The sequence below is a fragment of the Rhinichthys klamathensis genome, unplaced genomic scaffold (assembly GCF_029890125.1).
Source record: "Rhinichthys klamathensis goyatoka isolate OS25496 unplaced genomic scaffold, OSU_Roscu_1.1 h1tg000357l_1, whole genome shotgun sequence".
Classification (NCBI taxonomy): Eukaryota; Metazoa; Chordata; class Actinopteri; order Cypriniformes; family Leuciscidae; genus Rhinichthys; species Rhinichthys klamathensis.
The window spans coordinates 138185-165966 of record NW_026606866.1 but is presented as its reverse complement, the minus strand read 5'-3'; the positions used below and the strand labels follow the sequence as shown (position 1 = coordinate 165966).

Genomic DNA, 27782 nt, shown 5'->3' with positions numbered 1-27782 from the left:
GTTTGGGTGTCTTGAGAGTGTCAGGGATCCCCTTTCTTGGTGATAAGGAGTCTGTGTGTGTGTGTGTGTGTGTGTGTGTCTACACCAGCTGTACAGCGGCAGCCTGAAGGTAACCCTGCAGGTACTGAAGAGCTTCTGCTGGCAGACTGGTGCTCAACATGGAGGGCACCTGTCACAAACAACATTCAGTTAGAAGGGATTCTGGGTAGGGGAGACGAGCACGCTCCTGCCATGTTCTGAAGTCATTTTAGTGTTTACTTCAGCATCCCTAAGCCATCGTATGAGTGATACTCACCCTTCCAGGACAGGCGGTGGAGAGTTTGTGTAAAGACTGAGCTAGGAGGATTTTGGGATTGTTGACCGCATCTCCGATGGGGTCGTGTTCTTTCTTGCCTGCAAAAGCCAGCTGGGAGAAAGCGGTCTGGTATCCTGGAGTGTCCTCGATGTCTATGAAATGTTCATCATCTGGGATGCTGTCATCTTCCGGTAACTCGAACAGACCAATAAGAGCCTGCAGCAAAGGAGCCCTAAAGAACACAACCCAGGTTTGGGTCAATGGCAAATAAGTTTGTCCTCAGTAAAGAAATACAAATGTCCTCAACACCATGTGTACGGGGGACGTGTCCGTTACTCGAGGCGTTCTACACTGGATGTGACCAGCAACCATCGCTAATCTATTGCAGTACATCAGAAATAGAACGGGGCATCGGGCTACCGTCGGGGATTTGTAGAGTCACGCCGCAGGGTCTGCACGGGTCCTTTATGATGGTGTTTTTTCCTTCTGTTTGAAGGGGCTATATGCAGAACTCAGAAACCCTTGTTATTAGCGATAGTAGTGGCCGGTGAGTGAACTTATTGCTAGCACTCATGCACACTTAAGGCGGGCATACACTGCGATTTCAGCAAGGTTACCACTGTACGAGTAGAGCACATGTGATATAAACACAGCTCACGATTTATGTGCTCACATTACGGTCCTCTCGTCGAGCTGCGACTTACACAATCCGTGTGAAATAAGCATTTCTTGTCAAAAGCATCAGCTATCGGTATTAAGATGATTTATCATTTCCAATTCGTGTATTAAATTATTATTATTAGGGTAGGCCTATTAAATGGATATTACAATTAATTTGCCCCGCAATAATTTCATAGTGCATCACGTTAATAAAAGATTAGACAGATTAGCTTACTCATCATTGAAAATTATTTAAAAAGTTAGGTCGATTATTCAATGAATTATAGGCCTATAATTAAAATTATTAACAGTATTATTAACTAGCTTAAATTATTAACTAGAATTTGATGCTCTGTTCGCGTTTGGTGTGACCGCATAAAGAACAGGCTGCGATGTCAAGATTGCAATGCTGGAGTGTGTGTGTGTGTGCGAGAGAGAGAAAGAGTGAGAGAGAGAGGCGCGGGCGCGATCGAACAGTGGAAACATAAAAAACATACTCCGTCATTTTGTTCATACAGATCATTAAACCTGCAAAGTGTTTACTTATATTTGTGTACACTCGCAATAAAACACAACATTGTGGTTGTCACACTGTAAACTCTTGTCAAACTGTAACCTACAACTGTCACCCAACCAAAATCACACACACACACACACACACACACACACACACACACACACACACACACACACACACACACACACACACACACACACACACACACACACACACACACACACACACACACACACACACACACACAGTTTTAAAAGCAAAACATATTTATCCAACTCCATTTCAAAACAGTCTGTGTGTTCCATCTTTTGGACATTCATCATATCGCATTGGTTTTCATTTCTTGTCCTCGGAGCACTAATCTTACACATTCTACAGAAAATCGAATGTGTTTTTAATGGTAGTATTATTTTATACAGAAATCAATTATTTATAAGTCAGCTGAGAATAATGTTACATTGTTAATTAATAATGGTAATTAAAATTAAGGAAAACAAATATATTGATCTGAAATATAGCAAAATAATTTTAAATTAATTCAGGTACAATTACCAAACATATCGCAAGGTCTTTTTGTCTTTTTATTAATTTTATTAATAAACTAATTATTTTAAACTATTGTCAGTGCACTACAAATAAACTGGTTCTATGCCTTTATTAATAAAACTTATTTAAAAAATACAATGCCTTCTGCATTTTTGTTTTGCTTTTCCCTCCATCGTACCGAAGCGTGATGTCTGAACCGAACCGTGACTTCTGTGTACCGTTACACCCCTAATATGGGCCACAAGAGAATTAAGAAAATAAATGAAGACAGTTAGGCTATACAGCCTACCGTTATCAGCATTGCAGATTTAACTCTCGTCGTCTCTGAGAGAATATGCGCCAAAAGCTTGTCAGTTTTTACTTTCCCTTTCTGTATAGTGAATAATTGACTGGGGTTAGAGACTTCTTCACCAGCATAACTCTCTTATAAATAAATAAACTGTAGTGCTCCTAAATGTTGCTGGTTTAACTGAAGTTAAACACCAGTGCTACCAAGTAAAAAAGTAGATTTCAAGACCTGACATCATATATTCATCATTTTACATATGCTGAGTTAGTCTTACCAGAGTTTGGTGTACTCCGTGTCCATCATAGCAGGACACTCCGTGAGGATCTTCGTGATGCCCACCGCACAGATCTTCTTCTCCACCGGCCCGGAGACCTTCTGCACCTCAGGAATCACAATCTTCTCCACAACCATGCCAAACATCCTGAGGAGACCGAACAAATAGAAAGGTTCAGCAAAATTTTTTATAAAAGATAAACAGACTCTTTTTTCAAAGATACTTATATGGGAAAATATCAGTAATAAAACAGGAAGCACACAACTCAATACTTCCAAAATATCTGCACCGCAAAATTACGACTAAACGAATTTACAATAACAAAGCAACTTACTTTGGCTGGATGCTATCAAATATCTCCTGCAATGCAATGGCACCATATTTCACAGAATAAAGGGTGATAAAGACGAGGAAACCTGTGAAGAGGAAAAGAGTTGTGGTTCAGTATAGTGATTTGTAGTGTTCACAGGGACCACCTAAATATGCGGCAAACTAGTAAACTACCGACTGAAATCACTCACTCTTAACAAATTTAGTAGTCTTGGAGCTCTGGAGCCTCTGAAAGAGCAGAATAAAGATCTGCTTCCTGTACGAGGTGATGGAATCTCTGCATAGAAACAGAACAAACACATAAATAGAGCACAGAAACATGTCAACGCTTTTATCCATGTGTCCTCATAATGCATGGCTTACGGGGGCATGTGCTCCACTATACTGTTGAGCAGATAGAAGCCTTGATGGTCATTAGCCTTCGATGCGATGAGTTTCTGGAACACGCCAAGAAGACCAGGCTGGAGGGGTACAATTATTTTAATGAGAGCTAATTCAAGTGAGGTAGACTGCATTATGGGTATTAGTAGGGCTGGGCGATAAAACGATAACGAGTTATCGCGATACAATTTTTCTCGCGGACCGAAACTCATTGAACCGCGCGCGCGTCACGGAGCGTTTATCCGCTCGGCTCAGAGTTCAGCGAAGAACACACACACGTCTCGGTGATTTACCCCGTTTAAAGGCAGAGGAAACAGCGCTGGCGAACAGGAGAAACACTGATACAGTCGGAAGGCTTTCCCTATACAAATCCCCATCATTTACTGTAACGTTAGCCTACTAATATTAACTGCACTATGAAATGTGGGATATACATATTGAAATGTAGTATATTATTAATGTAGACAATGTAAGGACTAATGGAATATAACAACATTATTTAATAATGCATTTAGGCTACAGTTTTTCATGCAAACACCATAGAAACCATAAAGTAACGTATTGCCATGATAGTGATGTGCTGTAGGCTATGGTCGGCTTTATCTGGGGTTATCATGATCTAAATGCATGATGCTGGATGACCAATGGTTAATTTTAATAAAACTCAAACAGTCAGAATATTACATTTTACCAAATAAAAATTAGCACATGCAGAAACTAAGAAATATTTTTTTTTCTATTAAGATATTTATTTTGTTAAGGACAAATGACACATGTTTGAATGTTCTACCTCAGATTTGTGAAATGTTCTCGTGTTTGGCAAGTGTTTGTCATGATATGTTCTGACAATAAAGAGTAGTTTAAAACCACAATTAACGCTCTGGTTTCTACAACTTTCACTTAAGAGCAAAAATCTGCCTTTAAACTTGAAAGAAATACAGATTTGACATTTATCGTGATAATTATCGATATCGACTGATATAGAAAATTTTACGTGATAATTGTTTTTGGCCATATCGCCCAGCCCTAGGTATTAGTCTAGCAGAAACATCTCACGATCTTGTCAGCGGCTGTGCTGGCGATGGTGGCGGCGCCCTTCTCCAGGTAGGCCTGCAGCAGCCGCACGAGTGGAGGGATGTTCCCGGTGCGCTCCCACAGGATGGGCTGCAGGAGGTGGGGAAACAGGGCCATGTAGGAGGAGGGGATGGAGCTGGAGTGGATCTCTAGCAACAGAGACATCACCTGGAAGACGTACGGCACAAACTCTGCAGGACCAGGGGACACAAGAGCGAGGGCTCATAAACACATGGCCCAAAACTGTACACTCATCATCAAGAGATTAAGTGCAGGAAACGCATCATATAGACCACTGCTCTTACTAGGGATGATCATTTAGTTTTTTTCTCTCAAACGACAACCAAAGTTCCTTAACCGAGAAGATTTTGTTCAATTTGAATTAAATTAAAGTGGATTTGTGACACACTCCAAAAACAAGTTCACGGAAAGGAAACGGAAGGCATCCTGTTTTGTTTTCTTTATTTTAAAAAGCAATGTTTTGTTTTTATTTTGAGTACACAAATAAAAGTAAAACCTTTACCATTTCTAATGAATATCTGTATGACCATTTTAAGTTGTTTCTGCACACACACATCAGCTCTAGCTTGACATCACAGCCTGTTCATTATCAAAATAAAAGAGTCAATCAAACAATCTGTGCCGTTCAGCACAACCACTGCCTCTGGTGTTAAGCCAAGCCCATTTTAGCGCATGTGAAGGATGATGTTTTACGAGGACATTGGTACGCGAGTGAAGTGCAGAGCCTAGTTTACATAAATAGTAATAAGAGTAAATTATGCATAATTACATGCAACTATCCTTCAATCAAATCCAAACCCTATAGTAAGTACATGTAGTTAATATTACTCAGTACTTAAATGTATAATTACACTAACAGTGACACCTTAAAAAAGTGTAACCCATTTTGCTTTATTTACCAGTATTTTACATTGCCGTACTATGCAACTTGTACGTGACTTGTTTTTTTTTCCTACAAAACCTCAATTTTATGTGAAGCATTATTTTTAACCATGCAGCAAACATTTTCAAAATATCTTGAAAACTTACTTAAAGAAAAAAATCACTTAAATTAGATTTGAAACCATTTAACGATCGTATAAATTCTTACTGTTGGTAACCAGTTAATGTTGAGCATGCCTAGTTCTAAGGTTAGGGATTTTTTAATTGAAGTGAATTTTAATTTTTAAGTCATTACTTCAAGCCAATACTGTAGTAAAGACATTTATGTTACAAAAATTCTATTTCAATGAAATGCTTTTGAAATTTTATATGAAGAATCTTGAAAGAAATGTATTATGATTTCTACAAAAATATTACGTAAATCACGGTTTTCAAACTGATAATCATAAATGTTTCTTGAGCATCAGATCCTCATATTAGAGTGATTTCTGAAGGATCATGTGACACTGAAGACTGGAGTAATGATGCTGAAAATTCAGCTTTAATCACAGGAATAAATTACATTTTAAAATATATTCTAAATGAAATATATACGTTATTACTAAAAATACTTTATTCTAAATTGTAATATTTGACAATATTGCTGTTTTTAACTAATAAATGCTAACCTTTGAACGGTTGTGCAAGTCACCACACAATTGTGTGGTTTAAGAGTTTAACAACTTATAACAGTGTAACGCACCCTGTACATCACTCTGGAGGATCTCGGTGAACACCGGAAACAGGGCCTCCTCGAAGCTGCTCACGGTGTCTGGGTTTGCCTTGCAGGTGACCCTGATGGACAGGCACAGCGACTCAAACAGGTAATGGTTGAAATGTGGCTTACTGGGATTCTGTAGAGAGAATAATAATAATAATAAAAGAGTCATCCTTCAACAGGGTGCCCAAATATCCAAAAAGCATTTCATGGTGTGGCTGTTTAAAACTGTACATATATGAAGTATATTGCTTACTATATAAAGCAGTTTAAATAAATGATTAACTTAAGTCTTAAATTTGGCAAATGAGCTCACTATATTACACGTTTTATTTAGTGAGTGATAATGTACATGCTTCAGAAATACTACTAGTAAAATACTATGCTGAAAAGTATGGTAGTGTGCCATGCTGAACACACCCAGTGAACGAACATTAGCATGGAGGTGTTCCGTCCTGCCTTTAGGATCAAGTCCGGCTTGGGAAATGTCCCCTTTAATGGACGGATATTTCTGTGTGTCCTGCCAGTGAATCCAATGCCATGGATTGAGACATGGACCACATTGACTGGACACCAACCTGAACTAAAGCCCCCTTTCGTGGACAGCAGATTTATTGACTGGCTTACCTTGCTGACAAGGAGGAGCTTGTGGGTGAGCTGGCCAATGAGAGTGGGGATGTAGGGCACAATGGCGTCCTGCAAGAGGGAGAAACTCCTCATGATGGCTGGAGAGGTGGCAAACAGAAAAGGTCAAGGAGAAAATAGCAGAATATTAAAGTAAACAAAATAAAGTTGATAAATATGGTCTGTGAAAATTAAACCGCCAATTACCTTTCATGATGTACTCGTTCTCAGATGAGCCAGGGATTGCTAAAGCTTTGAACAGGTGATTGAGTAACTGCTCTGTGAACGGTGCCATCTCAGTAGGTGTGATGCTGAAAAACAGGATTAGTTTAAAACAAAAAACAAGGACAAACTTCCGAGCATGACCACTCTTCTCATGTAGTGTATAAACTCACAGGGTGGAGTTGTTGGCTCCTCTCATGGTGAAGAGTCTCTCGAGGGCATGCGCAGCATAGGTGTGCTGAACGATGCTCTCGGCCTGCAGGTGCGACACCAGGAGAGGAACCGCCAGCACCAGCTGCTCTTTAGGGAGCTGAGGACCACACACACCATCACACACACCAAGCACACTTGTGGAACGGAAAGCACACAATGTAATGGAAAAGAAAGTGCTTACCTGACTTCTGAAGGTCATAACATACTTGATGGCATCTGCTTTCAAAACGGGGAACTCGTTCACTGAGGGGATGAAGAAGAAAACAACTCATTCAAAGCAATACCATCATCCCACTGCAGTTCTAGTGCATTTACAGTAAATGTAACAAATCATTTGTCTGAAAAGTTAAATGAGACGTCAATTACCGTTGGGAGACTTCAGGTCTACTAGAATGTGGTTGACAAAGAACTCAGACAGGTTCACCAACTCATTGGCTTGTGTTATTCCATGCTGTAAAACAGAAGTGAACGCTTGTAAGACTGGACCTCAGACAAACAGTTCACAAACAAAAAGAAATCAAATGCAAAATATTCCTGAAACTGGCTCCAAAAATCCGACTGCCAAGTAAATTGTGCAAAAAACATGTAACACGATTGTTCAATTCAATAAAATGTATAAAAAAAATGTTCTTAGAAAATACGAAGGCAGTGAAGCATAAGAACCAATGTTTGACAAATTTGAAATTGTTAATTATTTAGATGTGAAGTAATATTGTAGCCTACCTCGATTAAAGCCTACCATCTGTTTTGTGTCAACTAAGATTATTGAAAAAAGGGGCATGAAATTATAAGACTAGGTCTTCCTCATGCTCCTATTCAGCATTGAATGTTATTATTTTGTTGTTTATGTGATTAATATTGTGTCTGTAATAACATCATGACTGAATAAAGAACTTGAACTGAACTGAACTAAATTGAATTTTTACAGCTTGTTCACTAAAAAGTCATGTTAAGGTGCGAGACAACACATGTAAGCCTCTCGATTAAACATTTAATTTCACAAACCTCGCAGATTTAATCGAATCCAGCTGTGATATCTTGTGCATTTGTAGCCTGCATAAACGAGTGACGGTCGGAGTGAGTGAATGCGAACAGAAGATCAGCTTCACAGGAGACGCCATCGAAAAACTTTAAATCCTTCATTTTGAAATATGCTGTGCTATATCCAGTTGGCCACTGTGTCATATTCATATAGTTTTCATATGTAAAATAAGCATTACCTTGTCTTTATTTGAAAAAATATGATTACCAGCGCACACGAAACTACCAGATTACTGAGTGCGCTGTTACAGTGTTTACTTTTTATTCACATATTCATATATATTTAAGCAATTACTTTATTTGTGAAAAATACTGTAATAGGATTGCATATTCAAGAAGTTGCCATCTAAAGTATAAGCATGTTTATTTTAAAGATTCGATTTCTTATTTATAATTTATTATATATATATATATGTATATATATATATATATATATATATATATATATATATATATATATATATATATATATTAATTAGTGTTGTCAAAAATATCGATATTTCGATAAATATCGATACTGAAATATCTGAACGGTACCAATACTAATTTCCCAAAGTATCGATACTAGCCGAGCGGTCACTTTCACTTCTCTCCAAAGGCGCGTTGACAAACACCACACGTGACGCACTCGACTCATTCGCTCTGGCAAAAGTGAAGTTAATGGAAAGATGGCGCGGGCGGCGCCCCCGCGACCGGCTTTGGTTGACTGATAAAGAACACCGCGAGCAGGCATGTCGGAGAATAGCGCGGACACGCGGTTCACACTGTGAGCGTGCTGCGGGCACCTGAAAGATTGTTTGACTATATCAATATCCCTCACATCACTCATTTTTTACAATTATTTTATAGGTGCAAACAGACTTAAGGAACAGGCTCCAGGGGCACCATTTAGCAGCATATGCTCAGCATCAGGGGTGTGTGTTGTTTGGACAGACCTGCCCCCACTGCTAATTAAAACTCTAAAGGACACACTGTAACTCTTCTCATTTGAACTTTTCTGAAACATTAACCAAGATGGCCTAGTATTGTTGTTGATATGAGTCTGTGTTGTCTAGTTTTTTCACCTTTTTTTTTTTAAAAGTTAACATAATCTGACTGAGGAATCTTAGACAAGTAAATATTGTAACTGTGGTCAAATGTAAATTAGATTGTGCCTATTTAACTTTATTCAAAAATTATTATTTAATTCTGCAATTTGCCTTCATTAGCGATTATCATCAATTTGATTACACAGATAATTAAACTAAACAGACAATGGCATCTCTGAATTCAATAATGAAATGCCTTTAACTGAAAATTGAATGTTTAATCTTATTGTAGTAGACATGAAAGAGTTAATGTTTTTGATTGTCACGTGATCCTGGTGGCGGGTCACGGGATTACGTGGGAATGTGAACATTAGTCACCTGTTCACTGATTAAGTTAGGTGAGAGGGGGTGAGCAGGGGCGATGTATTCTTTGTTGATCACTAAACTTTGTACTATCAAGAAACATCAGCCAGCAATAAAGAATTGCTAGTAAAAGATCATTTGCCTCATCGATGTTTTATTTATGCGTCACAAGTGCATAAAGTCCCTGTCTTAGTCTCTCAGCGGTATCATCATTGGATTGAGTAGTCGCTATACTTATTATACATTACTGACACTCTATCCTCCAATTTGATACTGTTAAGTGCTTTTATGTTACAGTATATTTTAATCTTTGATAACAGTAGGTAATAAAAATACAACGGATCATGTTAGCTATGGTCCAATTAAAAATATTAACAAACAGAACTCAGGACATTTTTGTTCATGTAAAATATACCTCATTGTCATGTTCTAGACTTGTTATATTTAGCTTTAAATAAAAAAAATTCCCCCTTAATATTGTGGCAGTTTTTTTCTCCGTGGTATCGAAAATGGTATCGAATATCGATATTTTTCAAGGTATCGTATCGAAGTTAGAAATTCTAGTATCGTGAAAACACTAATATATATTAAAGCCTATTATATAAAATGTATTTAGCTAATAAACATCTAAATAATTACAGCTCTGTAGAAATTAATTATCTCCGCGAGAGACGTTCTGTGTAAAATCTAGACCGACAAAAACATTATTAATAATTCTGATAACATGCCAGATGAGATGGACTCCGTAATTGTGATGATGTATTCGCGGTTTTGTTTGTTTTCTGACAATGTTGTTTGCGTATTCCAGTGTGTTCCATTCTTTTCACTCTTTAACCTATCAAACAACACAAACCTTTTAAAAATCGTAGTTTAAAACGAATGCTTATAATTATGGCGAGTTTAGACTCCCGTCTAGGGCTGGGCGATATATCGATATAAAAAATATATCGATATATTTTTAAATGCGATATGGAATTAGACCATATCGCATATATCGATATAGTTCAAATATGCGCTGTGATCCTTGCTCCAAGCATGCTGCTGACCTGGAGCTCTCTGCACTGCTCCCCGTGCGTGAAACTGCCCGCTGCAGAAGCCCCATCCGCAAGCCATCGACACCCCGAAACGGTGCTTCTGCTACATTCATTCTGCCGTGGTGGTCCGCCACACCAAACATCATCATGCCGCGGCTGCAGCTTCTCAGTGAGGTCCGATATTGTGCAGAATGTGCACACTATTGTGTTATTGTTAAGCCCCACTAAAGGCATAAAAAATATTGTAAAGCACCATAAAATTTTCGTGCACTATATTCCAAGATTTCTAAAGTCATTCGATTGCATAATGTGAGGTAAAAATTAATATTTAAGTCGTTAAGTTAAAGTTAATGGTAACTCATCTTTCCTCAGTCTTTCTCCATTCAGCATTCAAACACCCCGTCGCGTTCGCTTATGACTAACACGACGACACTCTCTTCAAGATCAATGTTCCCACTATTATACTTTATTTGTAGATAAATGTCTATGGTTTGCATAAAATGACTTTATCTTGCTGGAGTTTACTGCGCTTTCTAAATCATATTCCTTTGTCCCGGGTGTCTGTTACTACAGCACTGGAGTAGAGAGCGCTATGAATTGTTCTTCATGCGCACTGTAACTGAAATTTAAAACTGTTAAAGAAAAGGCTCAATAAACTGTTGCATAGATATAATATACTAAGCATCAAATATCTCTTCGCTTTGTGCTTAAATTTTTAAATGTGAAGCGCTGCACGCTGTGACTTCGCGTTGGTTCAAGTGCATCATTTTGCGCATGGGATGTGCATAATCGTTTTGCCGCTCTAAATTGGAGCCTTTCATATTATAATAGTTTATAATATGAATGGCGAGGTTTAAACACCTGGGGCAAGGGGGCGTGGCCCATGGCAATATCACTGCCACCACAGCTGGAAAAAATCCTAGAGGAAACACTGCGAAAAAGCTCCAGCCCCGAAACAAAGCTCACTGCAAACTTAATTTTCCCGCAGCCACCTTGTGGAGCTTTGATTTCAAAAAAGGTACTCCTGTTGTTATACAGTATTTATGTTTACATTTTATTGTTATTTGAACAGCTGAGCATTTAATTATGAACCAGGTGAAGAAACCGGTTTATTATTTATTCATTTGATTTTGCACCTGTTCACTGAAATAGCCGGTTTCAATAAAACTAGGCTACTTGTGACGTCATATTTGGCTTTGACTTTGACTGAACATTTGCTCTCACTTAGCGGAAAAAATATCGGGATATATATCGTCTATCGATATTCGACCTAAATATATCGGGATATGACTTTTGGTCCATATCGCCCAGCCCTACTCCCGTCATTTATGTTCTCCGTTTGAAAACATTAGACTGTAAATATATTTTGCATGTTGTAAATATGCTGTTGTTATAAATAGAAAGATGCAACCGCAGTAATGTTTTTTTTTTATTCAGGCATTTTGTTTTATGCTTTTTTTAATTTGTAAGAATGATTTTACATGCTATATTCATTACCCGTGTTTACCTAATCAAAGATTTTATTTTAAAAAAAGACACTAGTTCCAGTGCAGTGTATATATATATATATTAATTTTTTGCACTCTTACAGACTATTTATTGTTGTTGAAGTGTGTTTTGTTTTGCATGTAAGGAGGGAGTGAAATTGCAAAAATTAGAGTATTTAAAAGTGTTAAATAAAACAGTCTGTTCAGTTCTGTTATAATTGTCAAAAACAGTCATAAAACAAATATCGGTTCTATATATCGGTTATCAGGCACATAAACATCCAAATAATTGGTATTGGTAATAAAAAAAAAATTCTATATCGGTTGATCGCTAAAAACAACTTGATCAAAACACCATCTATAGCCTCTCACCTTCTGTGTCTGAGCTTTGGAGGCCAGAGATGTCACCAGGTAGATAGCAGCATCTTTGTGCTTCCAGTTCACACCAGGGTTCTTGGCATACTCCGCCAGCATGGAGTTCACATAGCCAGAGAAGATGCCCGTCACCGGGCCCTCGAAAAACTTACAGAGGCCTCGCACCAAATCACAGGCTGCTCTACGCCTTGTGTCGATGTCTGAGGACAGAAGGCATCATTGACTACACACATCAGAAAGCCACGAGCCTGAGCAATATAGTGTAGCATCAACAGACCTGAGCCTTCAAGGTCTCTGATGATGTACTCCTCCGAGTTATCTTCAAAAGCCTCTTCATCTGCACCTATTCACATTCATATATCAATTTACAACATGTAAACATCCTTCTGAATGACTTGTACATCTCATTAGCCGGGTTCTTTGTTAACTACTGACATAGAAGACCTTGACAAAATAAATTGACACATACTTCTGAACTCCATGTTGGGAACGATGACTTTCTCACAGATACTGGTGAGAACATTCTGATCTTCAAAGAGATGTTTATAGTGCGGCCGCTCACACACTGACGCCAAAAACTGGATAGCATTGCTCACAAGCTACAACAGACACAATATTATCAGGCACCATTAAGAGAAAACTAACAGCACTGTGAACACTAAAAAGAATCTAGTGGCAGACATTATTTTAAAGTCTTGAAACGTGTATAAACGATATGCATGTTAAATACAATCCACTTACCAAGTCATATTTGACCTCCTGACCTGTTGTGACCAGCAGGTTCCAGATAGCAGTGACGAAGCGAGGCAAGTAGGGCTGGAACTCTTCGTCGTATTTTTGAGCGTAAAGTGCAGCATTATCACAGATTTGAGATTTCAACAACTCCAACAGACCAGCCTCCTCCTCATCCTACAGCAAAAGTTACATTTTATTTTCTTAATTTTGCTTATCTGAAGTCTGTGTTAAAGAAATCAGATTTATGAGCACTCCTCTGCAACTATATTTGAGGAGCTCTTTTCCAAAACGCGATAAACGCCTTTTAAAAAAAAAATTAGTTTGTCATGTCATTTTGCTGTGTTCTGAACCTATTCACTGCTCCTATTTTTAGCCTAAACGCGATAAATCCTCTCTCGACAAATCAGAATTCAGTGAGCGTTCTACGCAATCCAACATCGGCGCGCTGAACAGAGGTTTGTTTATGTTCATTCATTCCTCAAAATCAGTGCTTTAAACGGTGATAACACTTTTGATGGCCTTGATGAGCCAGTGAGACCTACACCTGGGGTAGATGCTGCTGCCAAAGGTTTCGGTTTATAATTTCTGGCAAAAATGGCATTCGACAATCAAGGAGCAAAAGTCGAATATCGTTCGAAAATCGAAAATTTTATTTCATTTTTATTAATCAACTGTTTTCTGTGTGTCAGTGTCTGCAAAGATGAAATTGACGATCAGCATCTCTGTAGTGAACGTGCCTAGAGAGAAATGCATGTAATGGATTACATAATCAGAGAGTATGCTATTTATTTTCGTTTTTAATTGTTTCGTTTAAAGACATTTCAAGCTTTCTATATAGATATATTTCTCATGTCTGAGGCATACGCTGAATTTCGGCTAATTTATGATGAGATGCGCACCAGTTCACGTGCAAAGCAAGTGACCACGCCGGCGCCTCCATGTCATGATTATATTGTCTATTTGCTTCTTATTTATTAAATCCAGGCAATTGGTTGATGAAAAAATTATTAAAATTAAGATACAATTTATACAAAACAAAATTCACTTTAAAGAAAGGCTTTCTACAAAACAAAACTTAATTAAGTGGCCAAAATCATCCATTTTTGGATTTTTCTTTTGTGGATTTATAGCGTTTTGGAAAAAGAAATTTACTTTGAATTTATCATCAACATTATTGTTGTTTGATTTAATAATCATTGTTCAACATGTTCAGACTGAGGGGAAAAAACATTTTAACAGGCTAAATTGAATATTCACAATGTGTGGGTCTAGGTAAAAATTTTTAAAAAAATTCTGAAAACTATTGAAATGGATTTATCGCGTTTTGGAAAAGAGCTCCTCAATTTAACATGAACAAACTCACATCTGTTTGCAACAACTTGTTATCCAAGGTCAATAAGTTATGAAAATTTGTCATCCAAGTCTCCATGTTATCTTCGAAGAACTCTGGAAGATCCTGAAGAAATTGAAAAAACAAAACAAAAAAAAACAAACAAGATGTTACTGGCAAAAACAGAAAGAACATATAAAGTGAAAAAGGTGTCATGAGAGGAATGAGTGCAGACTTACTTGGAAGTTAAGGCTGTAGAAAAGCTTTGAAATAAGCGTTAGAGAAGAGAAGAGCACTTTCAGGGCGTTGATATCTGTTGCATGAGTTTGACACAAATCAATTGTAGCCTAAAAGAAAAAAACAAATGACATTTGAATTTTCATATCACATATGTTGTAACGATTATAGCATATGAAGAGTTTGGTTCCAAAACGCGATAAACGCCATTTTAAAAAAAAAAAGTAGTTACTGCAAAAATCAGTATTGTATCTGGTTGGTATTGAAAATTCAATGTTTAATTTTAAGTAAAATGCGATATCCGCCGTGTTATTCTCTCATGTTTTCTCCCTTTCTTTCCAAACCGCGACAAACGCCAGTCTCCCTTCTCTGCAGAATGGATTTATTGCATTTTGGGGGGAAAAATAATCCATTTTTATAATAAATCTTTGAAAATCAAAACCTGGATTTAATTTTTTTTTGTCATTATGACCTACAAATGCTATGTGAAAGTTTGAAACAAGAAAATAGTGGTTTTCATCTTTCCACTTTCTTGGTAAAGAAAACACATTTTTACTCAAATTAATCTAAATGGATTTATTGCGTTTTGGAACCAAACTCTTCATATATAGAATTTAGTAATAACAAGATTACAACCGCTCATCGACTTTACCTTGAAAAGTTCAGTGAGAGGCTGTGCAAAAGTGTCCAGTACTAGCTTGATCTCGGACCACAGCTCATTGGACTTAAACTCATGGCGGTATCTGAAAGACAACAAGAGATTGGATACATCAAACTTAAGTAAAGGTCAAGTTCAAAAACATACATAATTCACTGAAGATTAAAACACATTATGTAAAAGGACTACACTGTTGCATTCATCTTATACCTATGCGTCTCAAATACCTTTTAAAAAGGGAATGTGCCGTGCGAAGGATTCCGTTGATGATGTGGAAGTCTCCGCTCTGAAAGCGGTTCACCATCTCAGTCAAGAGATCCGGCCACTTCTGAGGAAAGTCCTCTCGCCCGATGATGCTGATCGCATCACTGAGCTGCAGAAGGGAAAACAGGTCATCTCTACTGTCCAGTTACATCAGCAGATCACTAGGGCAGTGTTCCCCAACCCAGCGCTACTCAAAGCGCTTGACTCCCGCGGCCCACAACAATTAGGGCTTTACATTGAGTATTAATGATATTAGGGGTGGGCGATATGGCAAAAAATAGCATATCACGATTTTGTTCAGGAAAATCACAATTTTATCACAATTCTTTTTCATGTTGGTTTTACTATTTTGAAAGTGAATGAGCATTACAGCCAAACTAATGTCCCCATTTTAAAAACAAAGTCTTATAAAATAAAAAAGAATGGCAGACATTTAGGCCAAAGTGGCGAAGATAATATATATTTTTTTTTTAGAAAATACTCAGCGATGGTGTTGACGTATGAATTTGCACATAGTTTGTCTTAATGCACATTAAAAACACCACACTTTAAGAGGCTCATGGATTTATGCTGTTATTTCAGTTAGAATATATAGAAATTCATAGAAATTTCAGTTCAGTTAGAACCAACTGCATATTTATAATTTGTAGGGATGCACCGAAATGAAAATTCTTGGCCGAAACCGAAAAAGAGGAAACCAAGGCCGAAAACCCAAACATCGAAAGAAATTATGCCAATTATTAGTACCATTGCATTTATGGCTATGACTGTGTACAAACTTTACTAAATTCAAGGCATTGCAATTGCATAAATTAATATAAAATTTTCAAAGAATAAATCAATTACAAATTATGCAAATATTTATTTAGCACATTGCAACAATGCACAGTATAAAATAAAATTCAAACTAAAATGTTTAACTTGACCCCACTCATGTGTACATTAAATAATAATCTACTGGCCTGCAGAAAGGTTTTAAAATTAAATGTTCTCTTATAAACACAAAGCCGAGCACGAACTTCTCATCACACCAGCACCCAGTTTGCACGTCTAAATTAGTTGATTACATAAAAAAAAAATGAGCATACAATAGCATAAAAAGCCTTTTTAATGACCTACGGTCCATGTTTAATACAAATGTACACGAAACTTAATGAAATATGTTTAGTGAAATTAGAAAATATTTAAGAGAGCGTTAATTTAGTTGTATACATGCATGTTCCCATATACATATTTTTTTGTAATGTCACAAGTAATAATCTCAGGGTTTACTGGGTTTTACATGATTATTTTTGTATTGGTGGTGGTATACTAAAAAATAAACATTGTCACTTGTTTATCTTTCTTCTCACCGATTCCTGATGGTTAGAGGACAGTGAGTCGCCCCCTGTCGTTTCAAAGAATAGTACAACGGCGAGCGCGTCAAGTATAAACCGTTTGGAGAGGTGAGCGCTGTCTGTGGAGACTCAAGTATAAACGCCTCGACCGTTTGGAGAGGTGAGCGCTGTCTGTGGAGACTCAAGTATAAACACCTCGACCGTTTGGAGAGGTGCGCGCTGTCTGTGGAGACTCAAGTATAAACGCCTCGACCGTTTGGAGAGGTGAGCGCTGTCTGTGGAGACTCAAGTATAAACGCCTCGACCGTTTGGAGAGGTGCGCGCTGTCTGTGGAGACTCAAGTATAAACGCCTCGACCGTTTGGAGAGGTGAGCGCTGTCTGTGGAGACTCAAGTATAAACGCCTCGACCGTTTGGAGAGGTGAGCGCTGTCTGTGGAGACTCAAGTATAAACGCCTCGACCGTTTGGAGAGGTGCGCGCGCTGTCTGTGGAGACTCAAGTATAAACGCCTCGACCGTTTGGAGAGGTGCGCGCTGTCTGTGGAGACTCAAGTATAAACGCCTCGACCGTTTGGAGAGGCGCGCGCTGTCTGTCGAGACTCAAGTATAAACGCCTCGACCGTTTGGAGAGGTGCGCGCGCTGTCTGTGGAGACTCAAGTATAAACGCCTCGACCGTTTGGAGAGGTGCGCGCGCTGTCTGTGGAGACTCAAGTATAAACGCCTCGACCGTTTGGAGAGGTGCGCGCTGTCTGTGGAGACTCAAGTATAAACGCCTCGACCGTTTGGAGAGGCGCGCGCTGTCTGTGGAGACTCAAGTATAAACGCCTCGACCGTTTGGAGAGGTGCGCGCGCTGTCTGTGGAGACTCAAGTATAAACGCCTCGACCGTTTGGAGAGGCGCGCGCTGTCTGTGGAGACTCAAGTATAAAAGCCTCGACCGTTTGGAGAGGCGCGCGCTGTCTGTGGAGACTCAAGTATAAACGCCTCGACCGTTTGGAGAGGTGCGCGCTGTCTGTGGAGACTCAAGTATAAACGCCTCGACCGTTTGGAGAGGCGCGCGCTGTCTGTGGAGACTCAAGTATAAACGCCTCGACCGTTTGGAGAGGTGCGCGCGCTGTCTGTGGAGACTCAAGTATAAACGCCTCGACCGTTTGGAGAGGCGCGCGCGCTGTCTGTGGAGACTCAAGTATAAACGCCTCGACCGTTTGGAGAGGTGCGCGCGCTGTCTGTGGAGACTCAAGTATAAACGCCTCGACCGTTTGGAGAGGTGCGCGCTGTCTGTGGAGACTCAAGTATAAACGCCTCGACCGTTTGGAGAGGCGCGCGCGCTGTCTGTGGAGACTCAAGTATAAACGCCTCGACCGTTTGGAGAGGTGCGCGCTGTCTGTGGAGACTCAAGTATAAACGCCTCGACCGTTTGGAGAGGCGCGCGCTGTCTGTGGAGACTCAAGTATAAACGCCTCGACCGTTTGGAGAGGCGCGCGCTGTCTGTGGAGACTCAAGTATAAACGCCTCGACCGTTTGGAGAGGCGCGCGCGCTGTCTGTGGAGACTCAAGTATAAACGCCTCGACCGTTTGGAGAGGTGAGCGCTGTCTGTGGAGACTCAAGTATAAACGCCTCGACCGTTTGGAGAGGCGCGCGCGCTGTCTGTGGAGACTCAAGTATAAACGCCTCGACCGTTTGGAGAGGTGCGCGCTGTCTGTGGAGACTCAAGTATAAACGCCTCGACCGTTTGGAGAGGTGCGCGCGCTGTCTGTGGAGACTCAAGTATAAACGCCTCGACCGTTTGGAGAGGCGCGCGCTGTCTGTGGAGACTCAAGTATAAACGCCTCGACCGTTTGGAGAGGTGCGCGCGCTGTCTGTGGAGACTCAAGTATAAACGCCTCGACCGTTTGGAGAGGTGAGCGCTGTCTGTGGAGACTCAAGTATAAACGCCTCGACCGTTTGGAGAGGTGCGCGCGCTGTCTGTGGAGACTCAAGTATAAACGCCTCGACCGTTTGGAGAGGTGCGCGCGCTGTCTGTGGAGACTCAAGTATAAACGCCTCGACCGTTTGGAGAGGCGCGCGCGCTGTCTGTGGAGACTCAAGTATAAACGCCTCGACCGTTTGGAGAGGCGCGCGCTGTCTGTGGAGACTCAAGTATAAACGCCTCGACCGTTTGGAGAGGTGAGCGCTGTCTGTGGAGACTCAAGTATAAACGCCTCGACCGTTTGGAGAGGTGCGCGCGCTGTCTGTGGAGACTCAAGTATAAACGCCTCGACCGTTTGGAGAGGTGCGCGCGCTGTCTGTGGAGACTCAAGTATAAACGCCTCGACCGTTTGGAGAGGCGCGCGCGCTGTCTGTGGAGACTCAAGTATAGACGCCTCGACCGTTTGGAGAGGCGCGCGCGCTGTCTGTGGAGACTCAAGTATAAACACCTCGACCGTTTGGAGAGGCGCGCGCTGTCTGTGGAGACTCAAGTATAAACGCCTCGACCGTTTGGAGAGGCGCGCGCGCTGTCTGTGGAGACTCAAGTATAAACGCCTCGACCGTTTGGAGAGGTGCGCGCTGTCTGTGGAGACTCAAGTATAAACGCCTCGACCGTTTGGAGAGGTGCGCGCTGTCTGTGGAGACTCAAGTATAAACGCCTCGACCGTTTGGAGAGGTGCGCGCGCTGTCTGTGGAGACTCAAGTATAAACGCCTCGACCGTTTGGAGAGGTGCGCGCTGTCTGTGGAGACTCAAGTATAAACGCCTCGACCGTTTGGAGAGGCGCGCGCTGTCTGTGGAGACTCAAGTATAAACGCCTCGACCGTTTGGAGAGGTGCGCGCGCTGTCTGTGGAGACTCAAGTATAAACGCCTCGACCGTTTGGAGCGGTGCGCGCGCTGTCTGTGGAGACTCAAGTATAAACGCCTCGACCGTTTGGAGAGGTGCGCGCGCTGTCTGTGGAGACTCAAGTATAAACGCCTCGACCGTTTGGAGAGGTGCGCGCGCTGTCTGTGGAGACTCAAGTATAAACGCCTCGACCGTTTGGAGAGGTGCGCGCGCTGTCTGTGGAGACTCAAGTATAAACGCCTCGACCGTTTGGAGAGGCGCGCGCTGTCTGTGGAGACTCAAGTATAAACGCCTCGACCGTTTGGAGAGGTGCGCGCTGTCTGTGGAGACTCAAGTATAAACGCCTCGACCGTTTGGAGAGGTGCGCGCTGTCTGTGGAGACTCAAGTATAAACGCCTCGACCGTTTGGAGAGGCGCGCGCTGTCTGTGGAGACTCAAGTATAAACGCCTCGACCGTTTGGAGAGGCGCGCGCGCTGTCTGTGGAGACTCAAGTATAAACGCCTCGACCGTTTGGAGAGGTGCGCGCGCTGTCTGTGGAGACTCAAGTATAAACGCCTCGACCGTTTGGAGAGGCGCGCGCTGTCTGTGGAGACTCAAGTATAAACGCCTCGACCGTTTGGAGAGGTGCGCGCGCTGTCTGTGGAGACTCAAGTATAAACGCCTCGACCGTTTGGAGAGGTGCGCGCGCTGTCTGTGGAGACTCAAGTATAAACGCCTCGACCGTTTGGAGAGGCGCGCGCTGTCTGTGGAGACTCAAGTATAAACGCCTCGACCGTTTGGAGAGGTGCGCGCTGTCTGTGGAGACTCAAGTATAAACGCCTCGACCGTTTGGAGAGGCGCGCGCGCTGTCTGTGGAGACTCAAGTATAAACGCCTCGACCGTTTGGAGAGGCGCGCGCTGTCTGTGGAGACTCAAGTATAAACGCCTCGACCGTTTGGAGAGGTGAGCGCTGTCTGTGGAGACTCAAGTATAAACGCCTCGACCGTTTGGAGAGGTGCGCGCGCTGTCTGTGGAGACTCAAGTATAAACGCCTCGACCGTTTGGAGAGGTGCGCGCGCTGTCTGTGGAGACTCAAGTATAAACGCCTCGACCGTTTGGAGAGGCGCGCGCGCTGTCTGTGGAGACTCAAGTATAGACGCCTCGACCGTTTGGAGAGGCGCGCGCTGTCTGTGGAGACTCAAGTATAAACGCCTCGACCGTTTGGAGAGGTGCGCGCGCTGTCTGTGGAGACTCAAGTATAAACGCCTCGACCGTTTGGAGAGGCGCGCGCTGTCTGTGGAGACTCAAGTATAAACGCCTCGACCGTTTGGAGAGGTGAGCGCTGTCTGTGGAGACTCAAGTATAAACGCCTCGACCGTTTGGAGAGGTGCGCGCGCTGTCTGTGGAGACTCAAGTATAAACGCCTCGACCGTTTGGAGAGGTGCGCGCGCTGTCTGTGGAGACTCAAGTATAAACGCCTCGACCGTTTGGAGAGGCGCGCGCGCTGTCTGTGGAGACTCAAGTATAAACGCCTCGACCGTTTGGAGAGGCGCGCGCTGTCTGTGGAGACTCAAGTATAAACGCCTCGACCGTTTGGAGAGGCGCGCGCGCTGTCTGTGGAGACTCAAGTATAAACGCCTCGACTGTTTGGAGAGGCGCGCGCTGTCTGTGGAGACTCAAGTATAAACGCCTCGACCGTTTGGAGAGGTGCGCGCGCTGTCTGTGGAGACTCAAGTATAAACGCCTCGACCGTTTGGAGAGGCGCGCGCTGTCTGTGGAGACTCAAGTATAAACGCCTCGACCGTTTGGAGAGGTGAGCGCTGTCTGTGGAGACTCAAGTATAAACGCCTCGACCGTTTGGAGAGGTGCGCGCGCTGTCTGTGGAGACTCAAGTATAAACGCCTCGACCGTTTGGAGAGGTGCGCGCGCTGTCTGTGGAGACTCAAGTATAAACGCCTCGACCGTTTGGAGAGGCGCGCGCGCTGTCTGTGGAGACTCAAGTATAAACGCCTCGACCGTTTGGAGAGGCGCGCGCTGTCTGTGGAGACTCAAGTATAAACGCCTCGACCGTTTGGAGAGGCGCGCGCGCTGTCTGTGGAGACTCAAGTATAAACGCCTCGACTGTTTGGAGAGGCGCGCGCTGTCTGTGGAGACTCAAGTATAAACGCCTCGACCGTTTGGAGAGGTGCGCGCGCTGTCTGTGGAGACTCAAGTATAAACGCCTCGACCGTTTGGAGAGGTGCGCGCTGTCTGTGGAGACTCAAGTATAAACGCCTCGACCGTTTGGAGAGGTGCGCGCTGTCTGTGGAGACTCAAGTATAAACGCCTCGACCGTTTGGAGAGGCGCGCGCTGTCTGTGGAGACTCAAGTATAAACGCCTCGACCGTTTGGAGAGGTGCGCGCGCTGTCTGTGGAGACTCAAGTATAAACGCCTCGACCGTTTGGAGAGGTGCGCGCTGTCTGTGGAGACTCAAGTATAAACGCCTCGACCGTTTGGAGAGGTGCGCGCTGTCTGTGGAGACTCAAGTATAAAAGCCTCGACCGTTTGGAGAGGTGCGCGCTGTCTGTGGAGACTCAAGTATAAACGCCTCGACCGTTTGGAGAGGTGCGCGCTGTCTGTGGAGACTCAAGTATAAACGCCTCGACCGTTTGGAGAGGCGCGCGCTGTCTGTGGAGACTCAAGTATAAACGCCTCGACCGTTTGGAGAGGTGCGCGCTGTCTGTGGAGACTCAAGTATAAACGCCTCGACCGTTTGGAGAGGTGCGCGCTGTCTGTGGAGACTCAAGTATAAACGCCTCGACCGTTTGGAGAGGTGCGCGCGCTGTCTGTGGAGACTCAAGTATAAACGCCTCGACCGTTTGGAGAGGTGCGCGCGCTGTCTGTGGAGACTCAAGTATAAACGCCTCGACCGTTTGGAGAGGTGCGCGCTGTCTGTGGAGACTCAAGTATAAACGCCTCGACCGTTTGGAGAGGTGCGCGCTGTCTGTGGAGACTCAAGTATAAACGCCTCGACCGTTTGGAGAGGTGCGCGCGCTGTCTGTGGAGACTCAAGTATAAACGCCTCGACCGTTTGGAGAGGCGCGCGCTGTCTGTGGAGACTCAAGTATAAACGCCTCGACCGTTTGGAGAGGTGCGCGCGCTGTCTGTGGAGACTCAAGTATAAACGCCTCGACCGTTTGGAGAGGTGCGCGCTGTCTGTGGAGACTCAAGTATAAACGCCTCGACCGTTTGGAGAGGTGCGCGCGCTGTCTGTGGAGACTCAAGTATAAACGCCTCGACCGTTTGGAGAGGTGCGCGCTGTCTGTGGAGACTCAAGTATAAACGCCTCGACCGTTTGGAGAGGTGCGCGCTGTCTGTGGAGACTCAAGTATAAACGCCTCGACCGTTTGGAGAGGCGCGCGCTGTCTGTGGAGACTCAAGTATAAACGCCTCGACCGTTTGGAGAGGTGCGCGCGCTGTCTGTGGAGACTCAAGTATAAACGCCTCGACCGTTTGGAGAGGTGCGCGCTGTCTGTGGAGACTCAAGTATAAACGCCTCGACCGTTTGGAGAGGTGCGCGCGCTGTCTGTGGAGACTCAAGTATAAACGCCTCGACCGTTTGGAGAGGTGCGCGCTGTCTGTGGAGACTCAAGTATAAACGCCTCGACCGTTTGGAGAGGTGCGCGCGCTGTCTGTGGAGACTCAAGTATAAACGCCTCGACCGTTTGGAGAGGTGCGCGCTGTCTGTGGAGACTCAAGTATAAACGCCTCGACCGTTTGGAGAGGTGCGCGCGCTGTCTGTGGAGACTCAAGTATAAACGCCTCGACCGTTTGGAGAGGCGCGCGCGCTGTCTGTGGAGACTCAAGTATAAACGCCTCGACCGTTTGGAGAGGTGCGCGCTGTCTGTGGAGACTCAAGTATAAACGCCTCGACCGTTTGGAGAGGTGCGCGCGCTGTCTGTGGAGACTCAAGTATAAACGCCTCGACCGTTTGGAGAGGTGCGCGCTGTCTGTGGAGACTCAAGTATAAACGCCTCGACCGTTTGGAGAGGTGCGCGCTGTCTGTGGAGACTCAAGTATAAACGCCTCGACCGTTTGGAGAGGTGCGCGCTGTCTGTGGAGACTCAAGTATAAACGCCTCGACCGTTTGGAGAGGTGCGCGCTGTCTGTGGAGACTCAAGTATAAACGCCTCGACCGTTTGGAGAGGTGCGCGCTGTCTGTGGAGACTCAAGTATAAACGCCTCGACCGTTTGGAGAGGTGCGCGCGCTGTCTGTGGAGACTCAAGTATAAACGCCTCGACCGTTTGGAGAGGTGAGCGCTGTCTGTGGAGACTCAAGTATAAACGCCTCGACCGTTTGGAGAGGCGCGCGCGTTGTCTGTGGAGACTCAAGTATAAACGCCTCGACCGTTTGGAGAGGTGCGCGCGCTGTCTGTGGAGACTCAAGTATAAACAAGGCTTCCGTCTCCTCGCGGGTTCAGATATATTGAAATACGTCCACACCGCAGACATGTTGCTTCACACAAGCACGTGCAGGTCGCGGTTTCTGTTTGCGTCATCACAACATTTCGGCCGTATTGTTTCGGTGATAAAAGTCTTTCGGCCGAAAACCAAAAATGCACTTTTGGGCCATTTTCGGTGGCCGAATATTCGGTGCATCCCTAATAATTTGTATATTTGTAATTTGATTATTTTATGATTGTTGATATTTCTGTTTTGAAAAGGTTTTTGATTGAACCTGAACCTTTGATTGAATTTTTTTTTTTTTTTCATTCAGGCTAGTTAAATTCATGTCGGCTACCACAATCAGAGAGTGCCTGCCTGAAGGGCTACCAGGGATTTTTAAATCTCGTGAGCCCTGCAGACTAAGGGAATCCTGGTTATTTAGAAACAGTTGTTGAGAGGGTAAACTAAAATAAGTATCTTGACATTTTAATTTGAGTTGTTGCAGCTTATTTTGTGCCAATCTTGAGAACCCCTTGAAGTGTGCCCTGGTCGAGAACCACTGCTCTAGAGACTACAACATGGTTTATTTAAAACCCAGTAATGTGGATTTTACAGCTGCAGCACTTATAACTGCAGAAGTATGTAGGGAAAGCAACTTTACTCTAACCACTGCTTCTCATAGGGTATCTGAAATGGGTACCTGTTTTTGTATTTGCTCTGGGCTGGTCAGCATCAAATTTACAATGTTGGCTTTGATAGCAGTCCGATCAGGATCAGAGATTTTGTTTGGTTCATCCTCAACCTGAAGAGAACATTCACACATCCACATTAAACATCCACCTATCACACATCAGACTGCTTCAGTAACGTTTACCAGGATACTCACTACGCGCCAGTTCCTCTTGATGTAGTTCTTGAAGGTGACGGCCGAACACACACGGATGACATCTTCTTGGGACTTCTCTAGTACTGTGAGCAGTAAAATGGGGTAGTTCTGGTTTCCCTCCACTGATTCAAGAAATTTCTCAGCTAAAGATGGAGAAGCCAACGAAAACAAACAAGAAAACATTATAAATTCCTTCACCTGGTAAACCAGCTCTTCATCTAGATGCATCACGAATCAGGGCTATGCTCGGGACAGCAGACAGAATGGTCACAGGCTGCGCCATCACGAAAGCTTATCATCTGCAAAATTGTGTCAAAATGGCACCCTGGCAGGTATTCACGTACACCCACAACTGTATGCATGCCAGGATTTTAGATCTGTGCATTAGGACATCAATCAGCTTTAATAAGGATCCATTTATATTATATACAGTGAAAACTATGCAGTTATTTTATATTTAATCATTTACTGTACCTGAAAAACTCGGCACCGTTTAATATATTGTTGTTCTATTGCTTCTAATTTGTTTCTTTGTTCTTCATTATTACTGACTGTGACTGCTAACTTTGAACTTTATATTAGGCTAATATTAACCTATCTAGTATTGACACTGGAACTGACAATTGTGAAATTTCCCAGGGATCTAAAAATATGGTGTCATCATCACCATATATATTAAATACAGGCTTAAATGGGTCAATGATACAAAACAACAAAAACAATAACTTTTTTTGAGGCAGGGCATGTAAAAAACCTGATGCATTGGCCCAGTAGAAAATAATCCTGCAAACATACGTTCTTCTCATGCTCAAAACCAAAGTAAATTCAACATATATTTTTAAATATTCTGAAATGTGAATGTTACCTGGCCGTCTCACAGCTGGGTCAGGGCTTAGTGTTTTCTGCAGATACTCAGTCAGGGTTTGGAGATTTGCATCATTGAGCTCCATGATTGCTACAGAAATAAAAACACCATCTATGAGAACTGATGCAGTAGAGATAATCTTTAATAACTCACAATAAACCCTCCAAAATTATAGAACATATTCAACCACAGCAAGGACTTTCCGTATAGGATAACTGAATCCCTAAATCATGTCATTGAGAACAATACACTCTGATGATGAAGTAAACGGGTGTATTTGAACACATCTGACAAATTAAAGACCTGCATTAAAAGTATATTTTGACGTAATTATTACTCTTTAATGTTTATTTGACATATCCCGTATCTTGATAGTGAAAACTGTTGATATTAATAATCTTGACAGATGGCAACACACACCCTTGGCCTGCTCTGACCGAAGCTCACTATCACGGCCGGACAGGTAACGTTATCTCACTAGAATTTATGAATAAACACTAAATTATGATGTGTGTGTGAGCGACTGCTGGTTTATGGTGACCACCGTATCAGTTTGAGTGTTTCTGAAAGAGTTTAAAGACAGAAACTCGGGCCATGATTCACGTGCTAAAGCTGTTAGCATCCTAAAATGCTAGTCATCCTAATAATAGTCAAAGTAAACAGCGTTTCAGCATTTTCTATTTAACGTGCAGAACGCTGAAGAAAACGTTAAACGGGGTTAATTTAGTAAAAGAAAGGCGGAAAACTCCGCTCTGTAAAGTAATCCGTGATGTGGTGAGGGTTAGTTCACGAGCTAAGTTAACTCTCGAGCTCACTTTAACAGCGCGCGCTGCGTGGGTTAACATTCAAACAAGATAATTCAGTATCTCACTGTTTAATAACGCCTAGAAGATAAAAGAGAGTGGATTTATTAATAATGAGAAGATATAAAGGCTCTTACCGTTAGCTGTAGGTTGCAGTGCTGTGCTAATCACCGGCGAGAAGTTTCAAACGCCTCACACAAGTGCGCGGTCACGACTCCGCGCATGCGCACTAATGAGACATATAAAGGAGCGCACGTGGGGGCGCATGTCTGTGTATATCATGTACCGCCCCCTCGTGTATGTTGCGTGAATTTGATGCATGGAGTTTGTAATGTAACAGCCTCATTTTAGACTAGAGAGAATATATAAAATTATATTTTGCATAAAAATAAACTATTTTAAAGCAAGTACGCAGTTAGGCATATTGCCCCCAGTTTTCGTAGACTGAGAAACTATACAGTAAACTTGTCTAAGGATTTGAGCAAAAATCTAGGCCTAGTCCAATTACACAAATGCTACTTTTCTCTAGCAGTTACTTTTTTGGTTGTTTAAAATTTCCAGTTCAAAAATGTAGTCATAAAATTAGCATATTTTTGTAAACTCTGTCCAAACGGCACCAGTTTAAGCCACAACAGCCACAAACATATCATCATGATGGTATTTTTTTAAGCTGTTGTGGCTTAAACTGGTGCCATGAGTGTTTTAACAGCCTAAAAATGCAAATAGAATAGTCTTTCTTGTGTGAATGTGATTATAATAGGATGCAAATTCAAAAGGTTAAAAAATGGATAGACTTTATACATGATATGCATGTTGCTGTCGCTTACTGTAACAATGGGTATATTATTGTCACTTATAACAGCATGTTCAAAGTCTGAATCTTCTGATCATTGCACCGTTTTCACTATATAAAATATTAAAGATTGAATGATATAAAAGTAAATTAATATTATAGATTAAATAACCAGCATATGACATTGGTAAGGCTTAACTTCAGTTTCGTTGTTTTAGGCTAAATGTTATGCTCTATAAA

At 42.5% G+C, this 27782-nt stretch overlaps 1 protein-coding gene across 1 annotated transcript; it reads right to left on the bottom strand.

Annotated features, from left to right (window-relative positions):
• Positions 1–26990, bottom strand: cse1l (CSE1 chromosome segregation 1-like (yeast)). The gene is made up of 25 exons (XM_056232854.1): positions 26887–26990; positions 25947–26036; positions 25082–25224; positions 24896–24997; positions 15601–15746; positions 15368–15458; positions 14718–14825; positions 14512–14604; positions 13155–13322; positions 12883–13012; positions 12691–12756; positions 12411–12613; positions 7452–7536; positions 7267–7328; positions 7046–7182; positions 6858–6961; positions 6654–6751; positions 6012–6162; positions 4349–4557; positions 3275–3372; positions 3103–3188; positions 2916–2997; positions 2582–2728; positions 296–527; positions 1–169 (listed from the first exon to the last, which is right to left on the bottom strand). Exons 2-25 carry the CDS (start codon positions 26029–26031, stop codon positions 80–82), a joined length of 2916 nt encoding a protein of 971 aa, XP_056088829.1. The 5' UTR covers positions 26032–26036; positions 26887–26990; the 3' UTR covers positions 1–79.
• Positions 26991–27782: the final 792 nt, after the last annotated feature.